This window comes from Theropithecus gelada, chromosome 15 (genome assembly GCF_003255815.1).
Source record: "Theropithecus gelada isolate Dixy chromosome 15, Tgel_1.0, whole genome shotgun sequence".
In the NCBI taxonomy this organism is placed as follows: Eukaryota; Metazoa; Chordata; class Mammalia; order Primates; family Cercopithecidae; genus Theropithecus; species Theropithecus gelada.
Genome location: NC_037683.1, coordinates 14,232,447 through 14,251,576, shown reverse-complemented (window position 1 = coordinate 14,251,576; position 19,130 = coordinate 14,232,447). Strand labels below are relative to the sequence as shown.

Here is a 19,130-nt window from a genome sequence, read left to right as displayed (position 1 = left end):
CGCCGCAGCGGGGGAGCCCCGGCTCCGCCCCATCTCCCCGAGGAGCGCCGTGGTACGGCCAGCCCCGCCCGGAAGGGCTGGAGCCCCGCCCCGTGGTGCCAGCATTTTTTCACGGCACCGCTTGATAGCGAGGTCTGCGTCACGCTCTAGGCGCGCAGTTGGGGAAACCGAGGCCCAACGTGGGCGGCAGCATACCAGAGATGGCACACGGAGGACTCGAATTCGTCCATTCAGTCATTCATTCGTTCATTCATTCATTCGGGAAACCTTGCAGATCTCCCAATCTGGGCAACTCTGAGCTGGGCGCCAGTAGTCTGGGTGTGCTGAGGGGAGGAGGGGCCAAAGTTTTCAAAAATGATGAACCAAGGCTCATGTCGTGGAGGAATTTAAAGTGCGAGGTGGGCGGGAAGGGCGGGCTCAGGCAGTTATAATCAAACTTCATAAAGGTTCTGGGGAGGCAGTATGTGGAGCTGCAAAGAGCATTTACATCCTTTATTTTTATTTATTCATTTATTTATAAATGGCAGCTCTGTCGCCCAGGCTGCCAGGCTGGAGTGCAGTGTCGCGATCTCGACTCACTGCAACCTCCGCCTCCCGGGTTCCAGCGATTCTCCTGCCCCAGCCTCCCGAGTAGCTGAGTAGCTGGGATTACAGGCATGCACCACCACGCCTGGCTAATTTTTTGTATTTTTGGTAGAGACGGATTTTCGCTATGTTGCCCAGGCTGATCTTGAACTCTTGAGCTCAGGTGATCCGCCCGCCTCGGCCTCCCAAAGTGCTGGGATTACAAGTGTGAGCCGCCACGCGTGGCCCCCAGCCTTTTGTTTTGTTTTGTTTTGTTTTGAGACAGGGTCTCGCTCTGTCACCCTGGCTAGAGGGCAGTGGCGCGATCTTCGCTCACCAAAACCTCCGCTTTCGGGGTTCAAGAAGTCCTCCCACCTCAGTCTCCTGAGTAGCTGAAACTGCAGGCACAAGCCACCAGGCCTGGCTAATTTGTTTAGTTTTTGTAGAGCTGTTTCCCAGGCTGGTCTCCTGGGCTCAAGCAATCCGCCCGCCTTGGCCTCCCAGAGTGCCTAGGATTACAGGCGTGAGCCACCCCGCCTGGCCATACAGCCTTTTTTATTTTTATTTTATTTTTTATATATTTTTTGAGATGGAGTCTGCCTCTGTCTCCGAGGCTGGAGTGCAGTGGCACGATCTCAGCTCACTGCAACCTCCGCCTCCCGGGTTCAAGAGATTCTCCTGCCTTAGCCTCCCCAGTAACTGGGACTACAGGTGTGTGCCACTATGCCCAGCTAAATTTTTCTATTTTTAGTAGAGACAAAGTTTAGCCAGGCTGGTCTTGAACTCCTGACCTCAAGTGATCCAGCTGCCTCGGCCTCCCAAAATACTGGGATTATAGGCGTGAGCCACTGGGCCTGGCTAGTACAGCCTTTCTTAAAGTGAACCTGACCAGGTTTCAAATTCTTGCTCTGCTGCCAAGGTAGTAGTTGAGACTCTTGGGAAATCTCTTCCCCTCTCTTGAGTCTCAGTTTGCTGACATGTGAAATGAGGCATTTATGAGAATTAGAGGAGACACCTGTAAACCTATTAACCCCAAATCCGATGCATAACAATGGCTCAAAATATCATCGGTGTTCATGTTCCCAGAGGAAGGAACACTTCAGGAGAGCCCAGAAAGTAAAACGGGGATTCACAAAGCAGGGCATGTTTAGGTTTTCTGATTAATGTCTGCCAACCAGTAGGCATTAATCAGTACTCCAGTGCCACTCCCTTGCCCTTAATAAAGACACGCCACCTCTTAGAGCTACGGTTGAAGCCAGATTGTCCTCTTGTTACTACCAGGTGTAACCACCCACAAGGAGACTTCTCCCATCTCCTATGAGTAGCAACCTCCTCTGTGCAATCCTCTCCTTAGCCCCAAACAGGCTGAAATAAAATGATGCATTTATGTGTCTGTTTCCACAGCTAACCTAGAAGTTCTCTGGGGACAGAACCTTGGCAGACACCTGAATTAATTTTTCTAGTCTTCAGGCCCAGCACATGAATGCTTGTTGGATGAGTTAATGAACCTAGACCCACACCAAGGTGAGGCAGGCTTCCAGGAGGTGGAGGGATATGGGGGAAAAAAGAGAGGAGAGGGCAATCCTGTCATGGCTTAGTCTTTTTCTTTTCTTTTTTTTTTTTTTGAGACGGAGTCTCGCTCTGTCACCCAGGCTGGAGTGCAGTGGCCGGATCTCAGCTCACTGCAAGCTCCGCCTCCCGGGTTTACGCCATTCTCCTGCCTCAGCCTCCCGAGTAGCTGGGACTACAGGCGCGTGCCACCTCGCCCGGCTAAGTTTTTTTTTTTTGTATTTTTAGTAGAGACGGGGTTTCACTGTGTTAGCCAGGATGGTCTCGATCTCCTGACCTCGTGATCCGCCCGTCTCGGCCTCCCAAAGTGCTGGGATTACAGGCTTGAGCCACCGCGCCCAGCCGGCTTAGTCTTTTTCTTTCTTTTTTTTTGAGATAGAGTCTCACTCCACCCAGGCTAGAGTGCAGTGGCACAATTTCAGCTCGCTGTAACCTCTGTCTCCCAGGTTCAAGCGATTCTTGTGCCTCAGCCTCCTGAGTAGCTGGGATTACACAGGTGTGTGCAACCATGCCTGGCTAATCTTTGTATTTTTTTCCCCCCCAAACTGGAGTCTTGCTCTGTCGCCCAGGTTGGAGTGCAGGAGCACGATCTCGGCTCACTGCAACCTCTGTCTCCCGGGTTGAAGTGACTCTCCTGCCTCAGCCTCCCAAGTAACTGGGATTACAGGCACGCGCCACCATGCCCAGCTAGTTTTTGTTTTTTTGGTAGAGACACAGTTTTACTATGTTTTACCTGGCCACCATGTTGGCCAGGCTGGTCTCGAACTCTTAACCTTGTGATCTGCCCTACTCGGCCTCCCAAAGTGTTGGGATTACAGGTGTGAGTCACTACACCTGGCCGGCATGGCTTAGTCTTAAATGCAAATCTAGGCCGGGCACGGTGGCTCATGCTTGTAATCCCAGCACTTTGGGAGGCTGAGGCAGGCGGATCACCTGAGGTCAGGAATTCGAGACCAGCCTGGCCAACGTGGTGAAACCCCGTCTCTACTAAAAATACAAAAATCAGCCAGGCATGGCGGTGCGCGCCTGTAATCCCAGCTACTGTGGAGGCTGAGGCAAGAGAATCACTTGAACCCGGGAGGCGGAGGTTGCAGTGAGCCGAGATCGTGCCATTGTACTCCAGCCTGCGTGACAATAGGGAAACTCTGTCTCAAAAAAAAAAAAAAAAAAAAAAAAAAATCAAATGGTGCACGGTGACATTCCTGTTTTTCAAATGCTTATACTAGAGTTAATGACTCTGCACATCTTTTTCGAAACTGAAGTCATTTGTGACTCTTCCTCTTACATGCCACATCTAGTCAACCCAGCAAATCTCATCTACTGTACCTTCAAAATTCACCCAACTTGAAACCAGGTGAGGTGGCTCACATCTGTAATCCTAGCACTTTGGGAGGCCGAGGTGGGTGGATCACCTGAGGTCAGGAGTTTGAGACCAGCCTGGCCAACATAGTGAAACCTCGTCTCTACTAAAAATACACACACAAAAAAATTAGCTGGGCATGGTGGTGGGTGCCTATAATCACAACTACTCGGGCAGCTGAGGCAGAAGAATTGCTTGAACCTGGGGGGCAGAAGTTGCAGTGAGCCAAGATTGCGCCACTTCACTCAAGCCTGGGCAAAAAAGCAAAACTCCATCTCAAAAAATACAAAATTGGGGCCGGGTGCGGTGGCTCACACCTGTAATCCCAGCACTTTGGGAAGCTGAGGCAGGTGGATCACCTGAGGTCAGGAGTTTGAGACCAGCCTGGCCCACATGGTGAAACCCTGTCTCTACTAAAAATACAAGTTAGCCAGATGTGGTGGCAGGTGCCGGTAATCCCAGCTATTCCAGAGGCTGAGGCAGGAGAATCACTTGAACCTGGGAGGTAGAGGGTGTAGTGAGATGAGACCATGCCACTGCACTTCAGCCTGAGCAATAGAGTGAGACTCCATCTCAAAAAAAAAGTTGTCTGGGTGCAGTGGCTCATGCCTGTAATCCCAGCACTTCAGGAGGCAGAGGTGGGCGGATCACCTGAGGTCGGGAGTTCCACTCCAGGCCAACCAACATGGAGAAACCCCGTTTCTTTTTCTTTTTTTTTTGAGACGGTGTCTTGCTCTGTCGCCAGGCTGGAGTGCAGTGGCCGGATCTCAGCTCACTGCAAGCTCCGCCTCCCGGGTTCACGCCATTCTCCTGCCTCAGCCTCCCGAGTAGCTGGGACTACAGGCGCCCACCACCTCGCCCGGCTAGTTTTTTGTATTTTTTAGTAGACACGGGGTTTCACCGTGTTAGCCAGGATGGTCTCGATCTCCTGACCTCGTGATCCACCCGTCTCGGCCTCCCAAAGTGCTGGGATTACAGGCTTAAGCCATCGCGCCCGGCCGAGAAACCCCGTTTCTACTAAAAATACAAAATTAGCTGGGCATGGTGGTGCACGCCTGTAATCCCAGCTACTCAGGAGGCTGAGGCAGGAGAATCACTTGAACTGGGGAGGCTGAGGTTGCGGTGAGCTGAGATAGCCCCATTGCACTCCAGCCTGGGCAATAAGAGTGAAACTCCATCTCAAATAAATAAAAAAAAATTTACCCAACTTGTTCCCACCATCCTCATTGGCCCCTGCCTGGCTTGGGCTACCACTATCCCCTGGACGGTTGCTGTCACCATCTAAATCACCTCTCTACTTTGGTTCTCGATCCCAGATGTGTTCTCAATACAGTTGCTTAGAAGATCCTTTTCAAACAATTCAGACCTCTGATCATATCACTGTTCTGCTCAGAATTTCCAGAGCTGTCCCATTTGAATTAAGACTGAGTCCTTTCCTCGGCCTACACAGTCCTACTCTCCTCCCAACCCCCATCTCATCTCTCTTCTGTTCCTGGCTGTTTCTCAAATATACCGAGCCCACCCTAACCTCTAAGCCTTCACTTAGTTGCCTCCTTCATTTCCTTCCAGTCTCTGTTCAGTGTCACCTCCTCAGGGACACCTTTTTTTTTTTTTGAGATGGAATCTCGTTTCATCACCCAGGCTGGAGTGCAATGGCATGATCTCGGCTCACTGCAACCTCCGCCTCCTGGGTTCAAGTGATTCTCCCGCTCAACTTCCCGAGTAGCTGGGATTACAGGTGCGCGCCATCATGCCCAGCTAATTTTTGTGTTTTTGTAGAGACAGGGTTTCACCATGTTGGCCAGGCTGTCTCGAACTCCCGACCTCAGGTGATCTGCCAGCCTCGGCCTCCCAAAGTGCTGGGATTACAGGCCTGAGCCACTGCGCCTGGTCTTTTTTTTTTTCTTTTTTGAAACAGAGCCCTGTTCCGTCGCCCAGGCTGGAGTGCAGTGGCGCGATCTCCAATCACTGCAACCTCTGTCTCCCGGGTTTAGGAGATTCTCCTGCTTCAGCCTCCCGAGTAGCTGGGACTGCAGGTGCACACCATCTTGCCCGGTTAATTTTTGTATTTTCAGTAGAGATGGGGTTTCGCCATGTTGGCCAGGCTGGTCTTGAACTTCTGATTTCAAGTGATCCGCCCACCTCAGCCTCCCAAAGTGCTGGGATTACAGGTGTGAGCCACTGCACCCGGCCAGGACACCTCCTTTGATCACTTTATCTAAGGCACACTCAGGCACCGCATGATTTTTTTACCCCCTCAGCACTGTCAGCCCTGACATAGTATAATACGAATTTTTAAATGCTGTCTCCCTGGGTGGAATGAAAGTCCATGACCATGAGCAGGGACGTTATTCCATTTACCAGTTTCTTTGGGGGCTGCTTCTTTACTGGTAAAATGGGCACTTCTGGGTTCAAGTTCCTTCTGACCCATATGTTCTGGGGATATGAATTTCTGCTGTCTCGTGGCAGGCCTGAATCACAAAGACTTTTTCCCAGATATGGAACTGTATTGCAGGTGGGCTTTTCGTGTTTCCAGGACCCGAGACTTTTTTTTTTTTTTTTGAGACGGAGTTTTGCTCTTGTCGCTCAGGCTGAAGTGCAATGGCGCGATCTCGGCTTACTGCAACCTCTACCTCCCGGTTTCAAGCGATTCTCCTGCCTCAGCCTCTCGAGTAGCTGGGATTACAGGCCTGCGCCACCACACCCGGTTAATTTTGTATTTTTAGTAGAGACGGGGTTTCAGCATTTTGGTCAGGCTGGTCTTAAACTTCTGACCTCAGGTGATCCGCCCGCCTCGGCTCCCGCAGTGCTGGGATTACAGACGGAGACTTTTCTTTAGCGCCAGTTTCCCACTATGGGAGTCTGTATCCTGGTTACCACGGAAGATTAGGTTGCATCATAGTCTGGCAATAGTTTTTTGATCTTTAGACACAGTTCAATGAGAAGTATTCGAAGCAGTAAAAATGAATCACATTCCAACTTTTATTAAGAAGAGTACTATTAGATGAAAACACTTTTCACAGTATTATATAAAAAGACCCATTTTACTTACCCTAAGGTAAGTAACAGAACCCCTGGGGTAACAGCCCAGGCACCAAATCTGACACCTCAGAGTCGTCCTTGACTTCCCTAACCCGCTTTCCCGCATCTCAGATTCTGAGAATTTGGTTTCTATCAAGATGTGCCTCTCATGCCAGGCCTCTCCTGCCAGGACGGTGGCCACAGGGCCATCTCCCTCTCCTGGGGCCCCAACTGCCGGGTCAAGGTGACTGCTACACACGTGGGGCCGCAAAATCCCTCGAGTCACAATGTCTTCAACGCCTTGTCAGCCCTCTGATCGCACTAAACGTCTTTAAAGCCTCCCACTCCTTTAACAGGGTCACCTCTGTGTACAGGCGACCTCCTCGTGCTAAGTGTGGCGGTGTTCAAGATTCTGAGACACAGACCCCTCCCGCGTCACTCCCCAGGCACAGGAACTCCTACTCATCCCTCAGTCATCAGCTCGAAGGTTTCTTCTCCAAGAAGCCTGCCCAGCACCCGAGAAGTAGAGCCGCGAGCCTTCTCCCGGGCGCCCAGCCTTCCCCCGTACAGGCAGGGATCATCCCGGGAGCCCGCGCCGGGCCCCGCTGAGGCCAGGGGCTCCTCGGAGGCGCGGGAAAGCCGGATAACCAGCGCGGTTACGGCACACACGATGCGGGGCCTGCAAGGATACCGGGCGGCCGCTCCTCAGTGGTAAGACAGAGGCTCCGCGGAAGGGAGACTGAGGTCGGAGAAGCCGCGGAAACCCCATACCGCACTCCACGGGCTAGGTTCCGCCCCGCCCCGATGACGCTTCCGGATCCGGCGTGTGCCGGAAGTGGGCGGGCGACGGCGGCTGCGCGCGGAGGCGGTGGAGGAGGTGCTGGGAGCAGCCGGGTGGCCGCTTCCCGCCCCCGAGCCGGAGCCGGTGCAAGTGGAGCAGAGCTGAGGTCGGGCCGCGAGTGGAGCCGGCTGAGCGGGCGCCGAGCTCCCGCCATGGCCCGGAACACGCTGTCCTCGCGCTTCCGCCGGGTGGACATCGACGAATTTGATGAGAACAAATTTGTGGACGAGCAGGAGGAGGCGGCGGCGGCGGCGGCGGAGCCAGGCCCGGACCCGAGCGAGGTGGACGGGCTCCTGCGGCAATATCCTTCCCTGACGCGGCGTCCGGGCCTGCGCGCGGCCTTCCCACTTTCCACCTTCTCGGGCCCCTTCGGGCGGGCCTCCGCTGTCTCCGACCCCTGGCCCCCTCAGGTCAGCCTTCAACTCCCTGCCGACCTGACTCCCCTGGGCCGTGCTCCCCTGAGTCCTGGTCTCCCTGGGTCCTTCCTCCCCAGCCCTGGCCCCTTCTTGTGCAGCGCAGCCCCGCAGGCCCTTGGACCCGGTGGACGGGCTCCCTCGGTAGCCCCGCAGGTCCCGCGCCCCGGGCTCTCTTCCCCTCTTGCCTCCTCGTCCCCTCACGCTGTCCCTTTCTGGGGGCCCCAGCACTCCGTCCCTCCCTTGCAGGAAATCGGGCCTATGGCGGGGCTAGGTCGGCGGCAGGGCGGAGGTGAGCCGCATCTGAGTAACCGAGTGATCGGTGAGGCTGGGGCGCGGTCTTCCGGGGCCAGATTGCCGCAGGGCGTGAAGATAGGTGGGTGGACGGCTGTGGGGAAGACAGGACCCAGGAGGGAGTGGAGGCGGCCGCCCTATTTCAGCCCTGGGGTCTAAGGTTGTGCCTCCCCTCCCCCAGTCAGTCTAACCCTCCCGCTTAATGCTGAGAAAGGGGAACCCTGTGGTTCCTCTGGTCACCTTGGTGGTCTCAGCTACGCTCAGCAAGTGAGTCTTGGCTCCCCCCAGTACCCTTCTGGTGCAGGAAGCAGCGGAAAGAACTAGTAGTTCAGAGCTAAGAAAAACCAGACACCTTGAAGTGAAGTGTGAAAGTAGAGCCCCACGCCTGGAAATGACTGTTCTTGTGGCCACAGAAAACAGCATTTAGAAAAGATTAAAAATAGAGGTGATTGTCACAGCCTTGCTTGGTCCTTTAGCAGTATGAGCGCAGGAAACTGACTTGTTCTCACCGGAAGGATTTTTCTTTATTCAAATGGTGTTCCAGGAAGCCTGTCCCCTCCCCCCGCACGGGCGGGGGCAGGGTTGGAGGCCCATGCTGTACATAAATCAGGTTCTCGGTGTTGAACCAGTTGACTCAGCTTGGAAAGTCTTGGGGCCTGCTGCTTTAGGGGGAGCCCGGCAGTGCTCCTCAGTGTGCCTTTAAAACGAAAACCTTCAGACTTGGTTTGAACAGGAATGTGTTTTCGGAAGTGGAGATTCAAGCTTGTCATTCCTGCCCCATCAGGATCTCCCAGTCCACCCTAGTTATGAAATGGGGTCAAGGGAAGGGTCCCCAGGAGGGAAGGTTGGTTGTAGTCAGGTGCAGGGCCTGGCTTATGGAGAGTCAGTGCTGAAGGGGGCTCCAAGGTCAGGCCTTTGGCCCAGGACCCTCACTGAACAGATGAGGAGGTCAAGCCTGTCAGCTGCTGCCTTGGTCTGGGTGCAGAGCCTTGTTGAAGGTCATGTCCTGGGACTCCCCTGCCTGGTGACAGGTTCCTTGAGGCTGCTTAGAGGCCTGGGCTTAGCACATCCCGGGGATGGTCGTTTCTCCATTCATGGCAGCAGCAGAAACCTTGTTACCATGGAGAGTGTTCACCTGGGGTTGGGGAAAGGGAGGTTAGCGGATAAAGAGAACTGAAACCCTGGCAAATACCGGACCCAGGTAGGGAGGAGAATGGAACTGATATTTATTGAGTCTCTATCATGTGCCAAGAATTGGACTTAGACCATTGAGGACAGGGGAGCAGGGAGAGGGATAGAGGGATTGGGGTTGGGGAGGGCAGAGAGGGACCCTGTCCTGGGGCTATATAGGGAAGTGTGTGTGGCGGGAGATCACGCAGATGGGGTAGAAGGAACTCGGCTGTGCATCCTCGCACACCGCGCGCCATCATGCTCTGGCTCTGACCTCGGATAGGTCACATACCCTTTCACAACTCAGCATTCTCCTCTGTGACGTGGCAGACAGCCGTGCTGGCTTCCTAGATTCTGTGGGAGCCTCATGGGCTAACATCAGCATCACGGGGCACACAGCAAGTGTCTGCTCAGGTCTGCAGCTAGAGCGGCAGCACGGGATTGTGGGAGGAGCTTGGGTGCCAGGGACATCTAGACAGCTTAGTTTTGTGACCCTGTGCAGGTAATTTCCGTTCTCTGAGCCTCAATTCCATTGCCTTTAAAATGAGATAATGATTGTTGTTACTGGGATTTTTGGAATGAGATGGCATGTGAAAGCACCAGGCACAGGATCCGAGACCTTGTGGCGATTTAAAAGTATGAGTTCCTTTCCCCCTCAGTGAAGCAGCTTCTAGACTTCTGGATCAGGGCTCTGTCCAGAGCAGTGGTTTTGAGCGATTTTGCACCCCTCCCCTCCACCTCAGGAAATTAGAAACATTTTGATAGTTACAGCTTGGGGATGCCACTGGAATCCAGTGGGCAGAGGCCTGTGACCCACAGCTGAGATCCCACATCAGAGAATCGTGGGTCCACAGTGTCAGTTGTGCCATGATTGAGGAAGATCTAGAGATCAAGGGCTGGGCAGGGTTCCCCCAGCACCACAGCCTATTCTCTGAAAAGGTCTAAAGCCAGCCAAGTATGACTTCATGAATGATAGGTGATTTCAGGGAGGCCCTCCCTGCACCCCACATCACCCAGCTGCTGAAGGCCCTCACCCATCAATGGACTGAGTGATTGCTGGACACATGGTGCTGAGGTAACGCCACAGCAGGGGGTTTTTGCCCCCGGGGACTAGTTTTATCCCTGCCCTTCCCCATCCATCATTTGAATGATTCCATTCGTTAATTGTGCCAGGTTTATATGAAGAGCAAGTGAGCCTATGTTTTCTGTTCAGCCTGTGGGATCCTGCTTATTGCTTTGGGGACACCACATTAGAAAAGAGTTACAAGGTCCGGGCACGGTGGCTCACACCTGTAATCCCAGCACTTTGTGAGGCCGAGGCTGGCGGATCACGAGGTCAGGAGATGGAGACCATTTTGCCTAACACAGTGAAACCCCGTCTCTACTAAAAATACAAAAAAAAAAATTAGGTGTGGTGGTGGGTGCCTGTAGTCCCAGCTACTCGGGAGGCTGAAGTAGGAGAATGGCATGAACCCAGGAGGCAGAGCTTGCAGTGAGCCAAGATGGCACCACTGCACTCCAGCCTGGGCGACAGAGCAAGACTCCATCTCAAAAAAAAAAAAAAAAAAAAAAAAGGAAGAGTTAAAAAGGTAGCGGTTATCAGTGGCTGATATCAGGCTGGCCTTGTTTGGATGGGGGAAAAGAAACTCCAGAGCTGGAAGACAGAGGGACTGGGCTGCCTCTTGAGTGTGGAAGGTGGATCAGAGCCAAGCAGGGAGCTGGGGAACCAGGGCTGGGAGTGGCTCGCCTGGTGGCGCAGACCCAGCTCACTCAAGATGGAGCTCACACTGGGGAAGCCAGGAGATTCAGCTCTGCTCCGAAGGCCCTTCCTGTCTGCATGTGGGTATCACTGCGTGAAGAGGAGTAGAGACCCGATTGGGCAGAAGCCATTCCTTGTTCTATTTTTGAAGCTTTTTGGCTGAAGCCAGTGTTTCACACGAGGAAATGAAAGTTGGCTGATGTAATTCAGTTTAAAATAGGTGTCACCTTTGGGGACCTAACCCAGATTGTAATTTTCTTTTGCATGCTGGGTATTCAGAACTCAGCAAAGAATGTGTTGTCAGGATTGCAAGTGAGGTTGGGGGGGTGGTAACGGTGGAGACTGGCTCATTGTTGACAAAAGCTTCTGTTAGATTGATAAACTCTTTCCAGGTAACAGTTGGGACCTCATTGATCCCAATAGGTCTTAGAAGTTCTAGCACATCTAAATTTCCTTAATAGTTTAATTGATGAAGAGCATTGATGAAGAACTGGGAGATCTCCCTTTGTACCTACATTTCCCCCTTTTTAGAGTGAGAAGATGAGAACGGCCTCCAGTTCGCATGTACGGGTGCTGTGAGGATCCAGCAGGGGAGATACAGTGCCCAGCACCAAGCAGGGGCAAGTGAGCGCAGTCCAGTTTTACAGCAAGTTACCCCTCAAGGGCAGTTGCTTTGATGGGGAAGGTAGAGAGGGAGGAAGAAGGAGGGTTTGCATGGTTGGCAGAGGTGCCCTGCACCCTCCCCGTGCGGGCGGTAAACAGTCTCTGCCCACCTGGAAGCCGTGGAAGGTGGGTGGTATGGATGAGATCCCATCTGACTGTTCCCTGAGCTGTTTCTGAAGTGAGCTTGTTAATGACAGTGTGGACATGCTTGAGCCTAGCCATCCTTAACTGGTGGTGATGCACAGGGGACATGCTTCGGGCATTCCATGCAGCCTTGCGGAACTCACCCGTCAACACCAAGAATCAAGCTGTGAAGGTAAAGGGGTGGCGCTGCGGCTCTGCTGGGTGCTGTTGGGACCAGGGCTGTGGGTGTCTGGCCAGTGGGAGTGTGAGCTCCTCGGGGCTCTGGGCGGCGTCCGTTTCATCTGCATCAGAGGGAGTGAGCTGGCACTGGGCAGTGCTTCCACGGGAGCCTCCTGGCACTCCCTAGGTGGTGAGGCTCCTCTGACATCAAAGCTGTCAGTGTTTATACGAGAAACTCCCCAGGGAAGCCTTCACTCCCGCTCGCGGCCTCGTAGGCTGAGAAGTCAGCCTGGCCGTGGCTGATGAGGAAAATGCATGAATTCGCTCACCTGTGGTGCTTATGCTCCTACAGCCTGAATAGGCTTTGTCTGCCCAAGGATTTTAAGTACCTGTATGCTTTCCTACCTTCTAAAAACTAAATTGTGCTTACTGCATCACCAAGGCTAAAATTTGGTTCAGGGAAAGGGGTCTCCCTGCAGCCGGGATTCTAGCAGCTGTGACAGCATCTTGATGTCACCGATGGCTGCATCTGCACAGAGTTCTGGGGAACGGCCCCAGCCTTCTGGGTGTGAACACAAGAGGGATGCTGGAGCCAAGTCAACTTGGTTTGATTTTTTGATAGTCCTCCACCATTGTGGAGTATAATAAGGCCTTATTGGTGTCATCTAAAATAGTGATGGGCTGGGTGCCGTGGTTTATGCCTGTAATCCCAGCACTTTGGTAGATGGAAGGATCACTTGAGCTCGGGAGTTTGAGACCAGCCTGGGCAACATAGCGAGACTTTGTCAGTATTAAAAATTAAAAAAATAATTAGCTGGGCATGGTGGTATGTGCCTGTAGCCCTAACTGAGGTGGGAGGATTGCTTGAGCCTGGGAGAGGCTGCAGTGAGCTAAGCTTGCACCACTGCACTCCTGCCTAGGCAACAGAGCGAGACCCTGCCCCTCTCTCCCTCTCTTTTTCCCTCGTTTTTATTTTCTCTCTCTCTCTCAGAGTTGATACTTGTCCTAGTAAACTACTTACTCCCCCCAAAATAAGTAGAATAACTTGTTGGCATAAATAAAAGATACTTTGAAATTTAAATACACAAAAGACCTTCTATCCTGCTTATTTAAACCATCCTGGACGAATTAGAAACTGGGTGGTGTTTCTGGAGACCTGTGTCCTTGCTTTGGTGTGGGGCATGGCGGCCTGCACAGCTCTGGGCCTCACTTGCTCTTTTTCGTCTGCAGGAGCGAGCCCAGGGCGTGGTGCTGAAAGTGCTCACAAACTTCAAGAGCAGCGAGATTGAGCAGGCTGTGCAGTCACTGGACAGAAACGGTGTTGACTTGTTAATGAAGTACATTTATAAAGGCTTTGAGAAGCCCACAGAAAATAGCAGTGCAGTGTTACTCCAGTGGCACGAAAAGGTATGTGAACGCTGCCATGCACCCCAGTGAGCCACCTGGCTTGCCCCAGTGTTCAATCAGCAGGCCGGATTTTCCAGAACAAACGTAGGTCGGTCTGCTAGGCGTGTGGGGTCAGAGGACGAGCCCCAACCTGGAACATCTGGTCACTTCCCTCTCCCAAGGAAGCTCCTGGTAGGGACTTGCTGTTTCTGGTCATCGCAGTTAATTTTTTGCTTTTAGCTGCCGATTTGTGCCAGGCAGGACAGGGTGCCCTTGGTACAGGACATGTGGGCAGATAACACGGCATGGTAAGGTGGTCGGGGAGTCTAGGTAGGAAGGGGGCTTGCTGGTTGGTTGGGGCTTCATGATACTTTGCAGTGGTGGAGGCAGCTGTCGGGGGTTCTTAGAAATAAAGTCCTCCAGCCAGCTCTAAGGGCTTCCTCCTGCCCTGGCCTCAGCCTTACCAGGCCAGAGTGAGCAGTGGGCAGAAACCTTGACCTCCCTTAATATGGCCTTCATCCAGATGAAGCAGAAAGAGCTGTGTCTGCCCTTCGCTTGGGTCTGTGTGAGAGCAAGGCCTTTGGCAGCCTGTGTCCTGCCTGTACCACTGGGGCTGCCTCCCACACCTTCCCCCACACACCCCTAGTGCCACAGTAAGCACGCCCACCATTAAAGCAGACCAGGCAGTTACTAACGTGCCTGCCTTCCTCAGAGGCTCAGTGTTGAGTTGGAAGAGAGGGGTTTCACAGTGGGCCAGTCCTTAAGGCGGTGTTGGTGCTGGGCTGTGGTTGTGGCCTTAGGTCTGTTGGTGGGTGTGCTGTGCCTCCTTGGCCTCCACTCTCCTGGGCTCAGAAGGAAGTGAACAAGTCCTCCGTATGATGGGAAGGCCAGGCCCTCTCGTCCCTTTAAAGCAGCTTTTGAGGGTGGGGCCTCCGATGTGCCTGGTCACGTTTCCTGATGCTGGGTTGGCTGTGCTGCAGAATCACTGCTGCCTGGACAAGTTTTCTTTAAAGAACTAAACGTCAGGAATGGGGAGCAATCAGCAAATAGATAGAAGGGATAATTTTGTTTCCCATAACCAATAACAGAGCCTCTCTGAAGGGCAAAAATGCTTTTCTTTCCTTTTCAGCACGTGTAACTGCAGCTTGCATTCTGTTAAAGGTTAGGGCCCCATTCACACTCCTGAAGCTCCTCTGGGTCATACAGCCCTTGGATACAGACTTTGACCAAAGTGACACAGTCCTCCCCTCCACAGCTCTCCCCTCCTCAGCCCCTCTGCAGAACCACTGCAATTCTTGGGGGGTAGAATGAGGCTGTTGGCTTCATTAAATTACATTTATTCATCCAAATCCAGTCGGGGGAGGTTCTTTCTGAAAGACAAACATTCTCCAGCCCTTGAAGTTGGCCTTGGAGTGTTAAATATGAGACACAAAATACCAGATTTAATGAGTCCAAGAAATAGTGACACGCCAAACTAGTAAAATCCATTGTAGTTGCATCTGGATTGAAGAGCTTTAATCGAAAAGTGTATTGCACCACAGATGAATTTTCTACAGCAGTTTTCAAGAATACAATCCTATTTACAACATGGAAGGAGAGCTTGAGATCCACTGCTTGTATAAAGGGCTATAGATACCGTCGCTATCACAAAGTTTTATACAAGTCAAAGTGCATTAAATCACTTAGAATATTTACTCCACTCTTCCTCTTAAAGCTGAAGGAAAAAGACATGCAGGAGGAAAGCCTAGTCAGTGAAGCCTCCCTAAAGTGAGTACAGACCTAGGAACGGGCCCCACAGCTACACCTAAAACGGCTGAGGAGTGGGACCTGGGGTGTGTGTGGGGCCAGTTCAAGGGCTGGAGAAGCCACGGAGGCAGCAGACGGGCTTCCGTGGAAAAGTAGCTGCCTTTGGCTGGCCTTGAGCTACCCAGTCGTAGAGACGCTCTCCTGGAACAGTCGAGAAAGGAAATCTTACTTTGAAAAAAGGCTGCCTCTTACCCATCAAACTTGGAGAAGAGACTCCTGTTTCGTGTTGCCACCAGGTAAATGGAAATTCGTGTTCTAAACAAGGGACAACTGTGTCTGCAAGGAGGAGCCAGATGAGGTGGTCAGTCACTGGAGAAGGGTGCCTCTGGAAGGCAGAGAGCCTGGGCTGGGACTAAGGAGATGCTGCCCTGGCTTGGTTCTTCATGGAAATTTCGTTAGGTTAACGTTGCAAATAGGTGTTTTTCTGTGACATACATTTTATATACCTATGTTGGCCCTAAGCATGATTGAGAAAGACAACTTTCCATCACTGGATAATGGATAATAAATTTAGGAGCTCCAGTTATTAATTTAGTTTTTTATTTAACCAGTGAAACTTTCATCAAACAATAAACTGTTTCCTTTCAGATTCAATATTGTGGTTTTTCCAGAACCAGCATGTTCCCTTTCCTCAGTAACGAGGAATCCATGAAACAAATTTTTGTTGGTTACTACCAGAGTCGTGCATGCTACAAGTGCCGCAGCCAGCTGGGGGCCGTCCGGGTGTAGTGTCATTTTAAGTATTTGGGGTGGGATAAGGGGGAGAGAGTGGCTCCACACACAAGGTTGACTGCCCCAATGTCTCCATCAAGGCTGGGGGACAGCTGCTGCCCCACTGGAGACAGCGGACTGTCCTTCAGCAGAAGACGGGTGATCTGCATTGCCCAGCGGCCGCGCAGCACAGAATCAAGACAGACGCCACTGCGCTTCAGAGGGAGCAGTGCCGGAGTGCGAGTGAGGAGACAGAGGAACGGGAATCCGAGCTTTAGGAGGAATCCCCTCTGGACGCTCTGATTTTAAGAACACCAGTTAAATGGATTTTATAATACAGAAGACATGTTTATAGTAGTGAAGAACTTCAGCTATAAAAAATAGTTTAAAATGGTTTACCAGCAACCTATCCAAGACAAGTACATTCATTAAAAAGGCAATTGAGTGTATTTGGTACTATACTTAGGGTCTTTTCATGTATTTGCTAGTTTTCTTAAGTGGAGATACCATCAGAAAGGTGCATATTCCTCATTCATCCACACCGGCCCTTAAAGATGGATCCTCTAAAGTTCTAGGTGGTTTGAGAGACAAGGTGAAAGAATGTTTTCTTGAGAGGAAGGGATAAAAAGCTTCTAACTCTCTGAATTTTTAAAAGCCACTCCCATGGAGTTCCCATTGGAGTTGGCTGTTCCTGGCAGAGGCAGGTGGGTTTCGCCTGCCGGGCACCATCTCAAAGGGCCATCTCTACCTCCCGCGGCATCGCTACATGGTGACTCAGGTGTGCCTGCCAGATGCTGATGGCTTCAGCTGTAAGTGCTACTGTGAAGTTAGAGGATTCAGGTGCAGACGGGGTGCTGGCTGGAGCTGGGATATTAGCAGCACTGTGGAAATCTGGGTAGTGCCAGGACCCTCCTGTTTGGTGACCAGAATGACAGGATCAGCTACCCCCTGAGGTTCAGGTCAGCCTGCAGGGAAGTGGGCCTTAGTCTTGTAAACAATGTTTAGACGCTTGTACAAAATACTGCAGTTACAGTGATTAAAAACCCACCCAGACTGGTGTGTCAGTGTTCTTTTCACAGAAAAAGTGTCAACCCACGGAGCTCCATCCTTGGGTAGTCCCCTCTAGGACCATGGTATCCGAGGGTTTGAGATAGATGGCCGGATGCTGCCTTTGGGAGCTGGTTTGGACCCAAACCATGACATCTGCATTTGAAACAGAAAAGGCTTCTGAGATGCAAATCAGGACTTAGTGCCAGGGAAACTGAACCACCCCTCCCCTCCCCTGAGCCTGTCACTCCTGCCCCCCACGCATCCTGCCTTTGGCTCTGAGCACAGCAAGAAGATGGTTCCAATAACCAGTCTGCAGGCCCGTGCTCAGTACCAGAGGGAAATGAGAGAAAAACACTGAGTTGACAGGAATAAGGTAGTGGAACTGTAGGTTTTTTTCCTATTAGAGCATTTATGCAGACACTTTTGGAATTTGAGTGCTGAGCCAGACCTGGGGCTCTCAGTAAAGCACAATCAATGAAAATGCTTTGAAAAACATGTGGCCTGTTGGTCAAGTACAGCATAGACGTTTGGGCACAAAGGATGTCATTGCTAAAAAGTGCCTGGATCAAGTTCATCCAACAGCAGCCAAGCTGATCATGCAGCTGTGCTGGTTACCTACATTCGTGTGGGGCTAAAGGGTCTTCAACTGCTACTGCTGGGATGACTGACGACATATTTTGGAAGCTGTAACAGTAGACCAGAGAATCTCTACCTTATATTCCAGAGTTTCTTTGAGCATGTTCTCCTCCTCTTGGGAAAAGTTCAGCAACACCGACACAGCTTTTATAAGATGAAAAGCCTGAAACACAGTAAGTTTTGCTGCCATAGGCCAAGGTGGAGGTGAGGTGGGGTGGTGGGGGAGCTACATGGCATGTCCTGCTTGCTTTGGTTGGCAGGACCAGGTGGTGGGTGACGCTCTGGCACTCTGAAGTTTGGCAGCAATGACAGGTTCTTTCTTCCCCTGCATCCTCAGGGGCCTGGCAGGCTTCAGGGAATTTCCCCAGCAGCTACCCTACCCTTTGGCAGGACCCAGGAGTGATGGGTGGATTCTGCTCCCGGCCTCCGCACCCAGGCCAGGATTTAGAAGTGGAGCCCACATCTCCCACCAGGAGCCGGTTCCTGCATGGCCTCTCCCGCCAGCTGCTCACTCCGCAGGCCAGCGCCAGCAGGAGAAATGACTGAGCGCCCACAAGGGCGTCAAATCGGGATGTACGAGGAAAAGGGAGAAATGGGCTGGGCAGGGGTTCCTGCAGGACAGACTGTAGGGCGGGGCCTCAATACCCAAAAGACACTTCAAAAGCCCTTTACCTCGGATTCGCGACAGGACATGAATTTTAAAACCACATGCTTAAGGTACTCAAAGTTGATCTCGCGGGCATCCGTCAGGTCAGCGTTATTCGTGACGGAAGGCGCCATGTTTGCCATGTCAGGTCCAGGTTTCTCCCGGACTTCGAAGAGCTCATTATCGGGTCTGATTTTCTGAAAAACCAATGGGAAAGATGTTACGCTGAACTGTCTGAGGCAGGTGGGAAAAATCACACGGGAGGTTCACCTGGTCCAAACCATCATCACTATTGTAGGGCAAAAAGGGCCCCACCTGAGAAGGAAGCACCTCCAGGTGGGCTTGAGGAGGGAGTGGCATCATTTGGGGAAACTCAGATATTCCCTTATCCGTGGCAAGAACACATGTCCCTGGGGCCTGGAGCTGCTGGCATCCCGCATCGGGCCAAGCACTCTGCCACACACACACTGTCAGAGCATGGCTGTGCTGGCCTGGCAGACAGCCCCACTTTCAGATGAGGATGCAGACTCAGAGAAGGCAGGCAGGGCCGCGGCCACGGAGCTGCTTCAGAGGTGCATGCAGGCTGGCAGGCTGGCCCACCAGCTAACACTGGACTGCCCAGTGACCCCTTGCAATTAATCAGGGGTTGGGGGGAGCATAGGCAGCGAGGGACCTCAGGGGGACCAGGCACAGGCAGCAGGGGGAGGGCTGGGAAGTGGGGCCAGCTCCTGTGGGGGCACTCACCAGCTCCTTCTGCAGAGTCTTCCGGAGCTCCAGCATCCGCTGCTGCATCTGCTTTATGGTCTGCGACAAGCCCCACCCCACAGACAGTCAATCATTATATGCATGTTTCACCAAAGGAAACAGAGCCGAAGATCCCACGGGGTCCCCTGTACGCCTGTGAGGAGCCTCTGCCCTGAGAAGTCATCCTGAGAGGC

General features: G+C 52.4%; 2 protein-coding genes across 2 annotated transcripts in view; one reads left to right on the top strand and one right to left on the bottom strand.

Annotated features, from left to right (window-relative positions):
- The first annotated feature begins 7,357 nt into the window (after window positions 1-7,357).
- On the top strand, window positions 7,358-16,138 carry ARPC5L (actin related protein 2/3 complex subunit 5 like). The gene is made up of 5 exons (XM_025360567.1): window positions 7,358-7,656; window positions 11,898-11,970; window positions 13,188-13,390; window positions 15,761-15,872; window positions 15,962-16,138. The coding sequence occupies exons 1-5, from the start codon at window positions 7,508-7,510 to the stop codon at window positions 16,136-16,138; spliced, it is 714 nt and encodes a 237-aa protein (XP_025216352.1). The 5' UTR covers window positions 7,358-7,507.
- Window positions 14,819-19,130, bottom strand: part of GOLGA1 (golgin A1) — a 65,692-nt gene continuing 61,380 nt past the window's right edge. Inside the window, exons 20-23 of the mRNA XM_025359816.1 lie at window positions 18,937-18,996; window positions 18,219-18,389; window positions 17,623-17,709; window positions 14,819-17,063 (exon numbers count right to left, since the gene is read on the bottom strand). Coding sequence (XP_025215601.1) covers window positions 16,983-17,063; window positions 17,623-17,709; window positions 18,219-18,389; window positions 18,937-18,996 — 399 coding nt within the window. The 3' untranslated portion in view covers window positions 14,819-16,982. The remainder of the gene's footprint in view (window positions 17,064-17,622; window positions 17,710-18,218; window positions 18,390-18,936; window positions 18,997-19,130) is intronic.

Coding starts and splice junctions, on each gene's coding strand:
- ARPC5L (XM_025360567.1), top strand. CDS start 7,508: ATGGCCCGGAACACGCTGTCCTCGCGCTTCCGCCGGGTGGACATCGAC. Junction 13,391..15,760: donor GAACGCTGCCATGCACCCCA/GTGAGCCACCTG, acceptor TGGTTTTTCCAG/AACCAGCATGTTCCCTTTCC. Junction 15,873..15,961: donor GCCAGCTGGGGGCCGTCCGG/GTGTAGTGTCAT, acceptor GTCTCCATCAAG/GCTGGGGGACAGCTGCTGCC.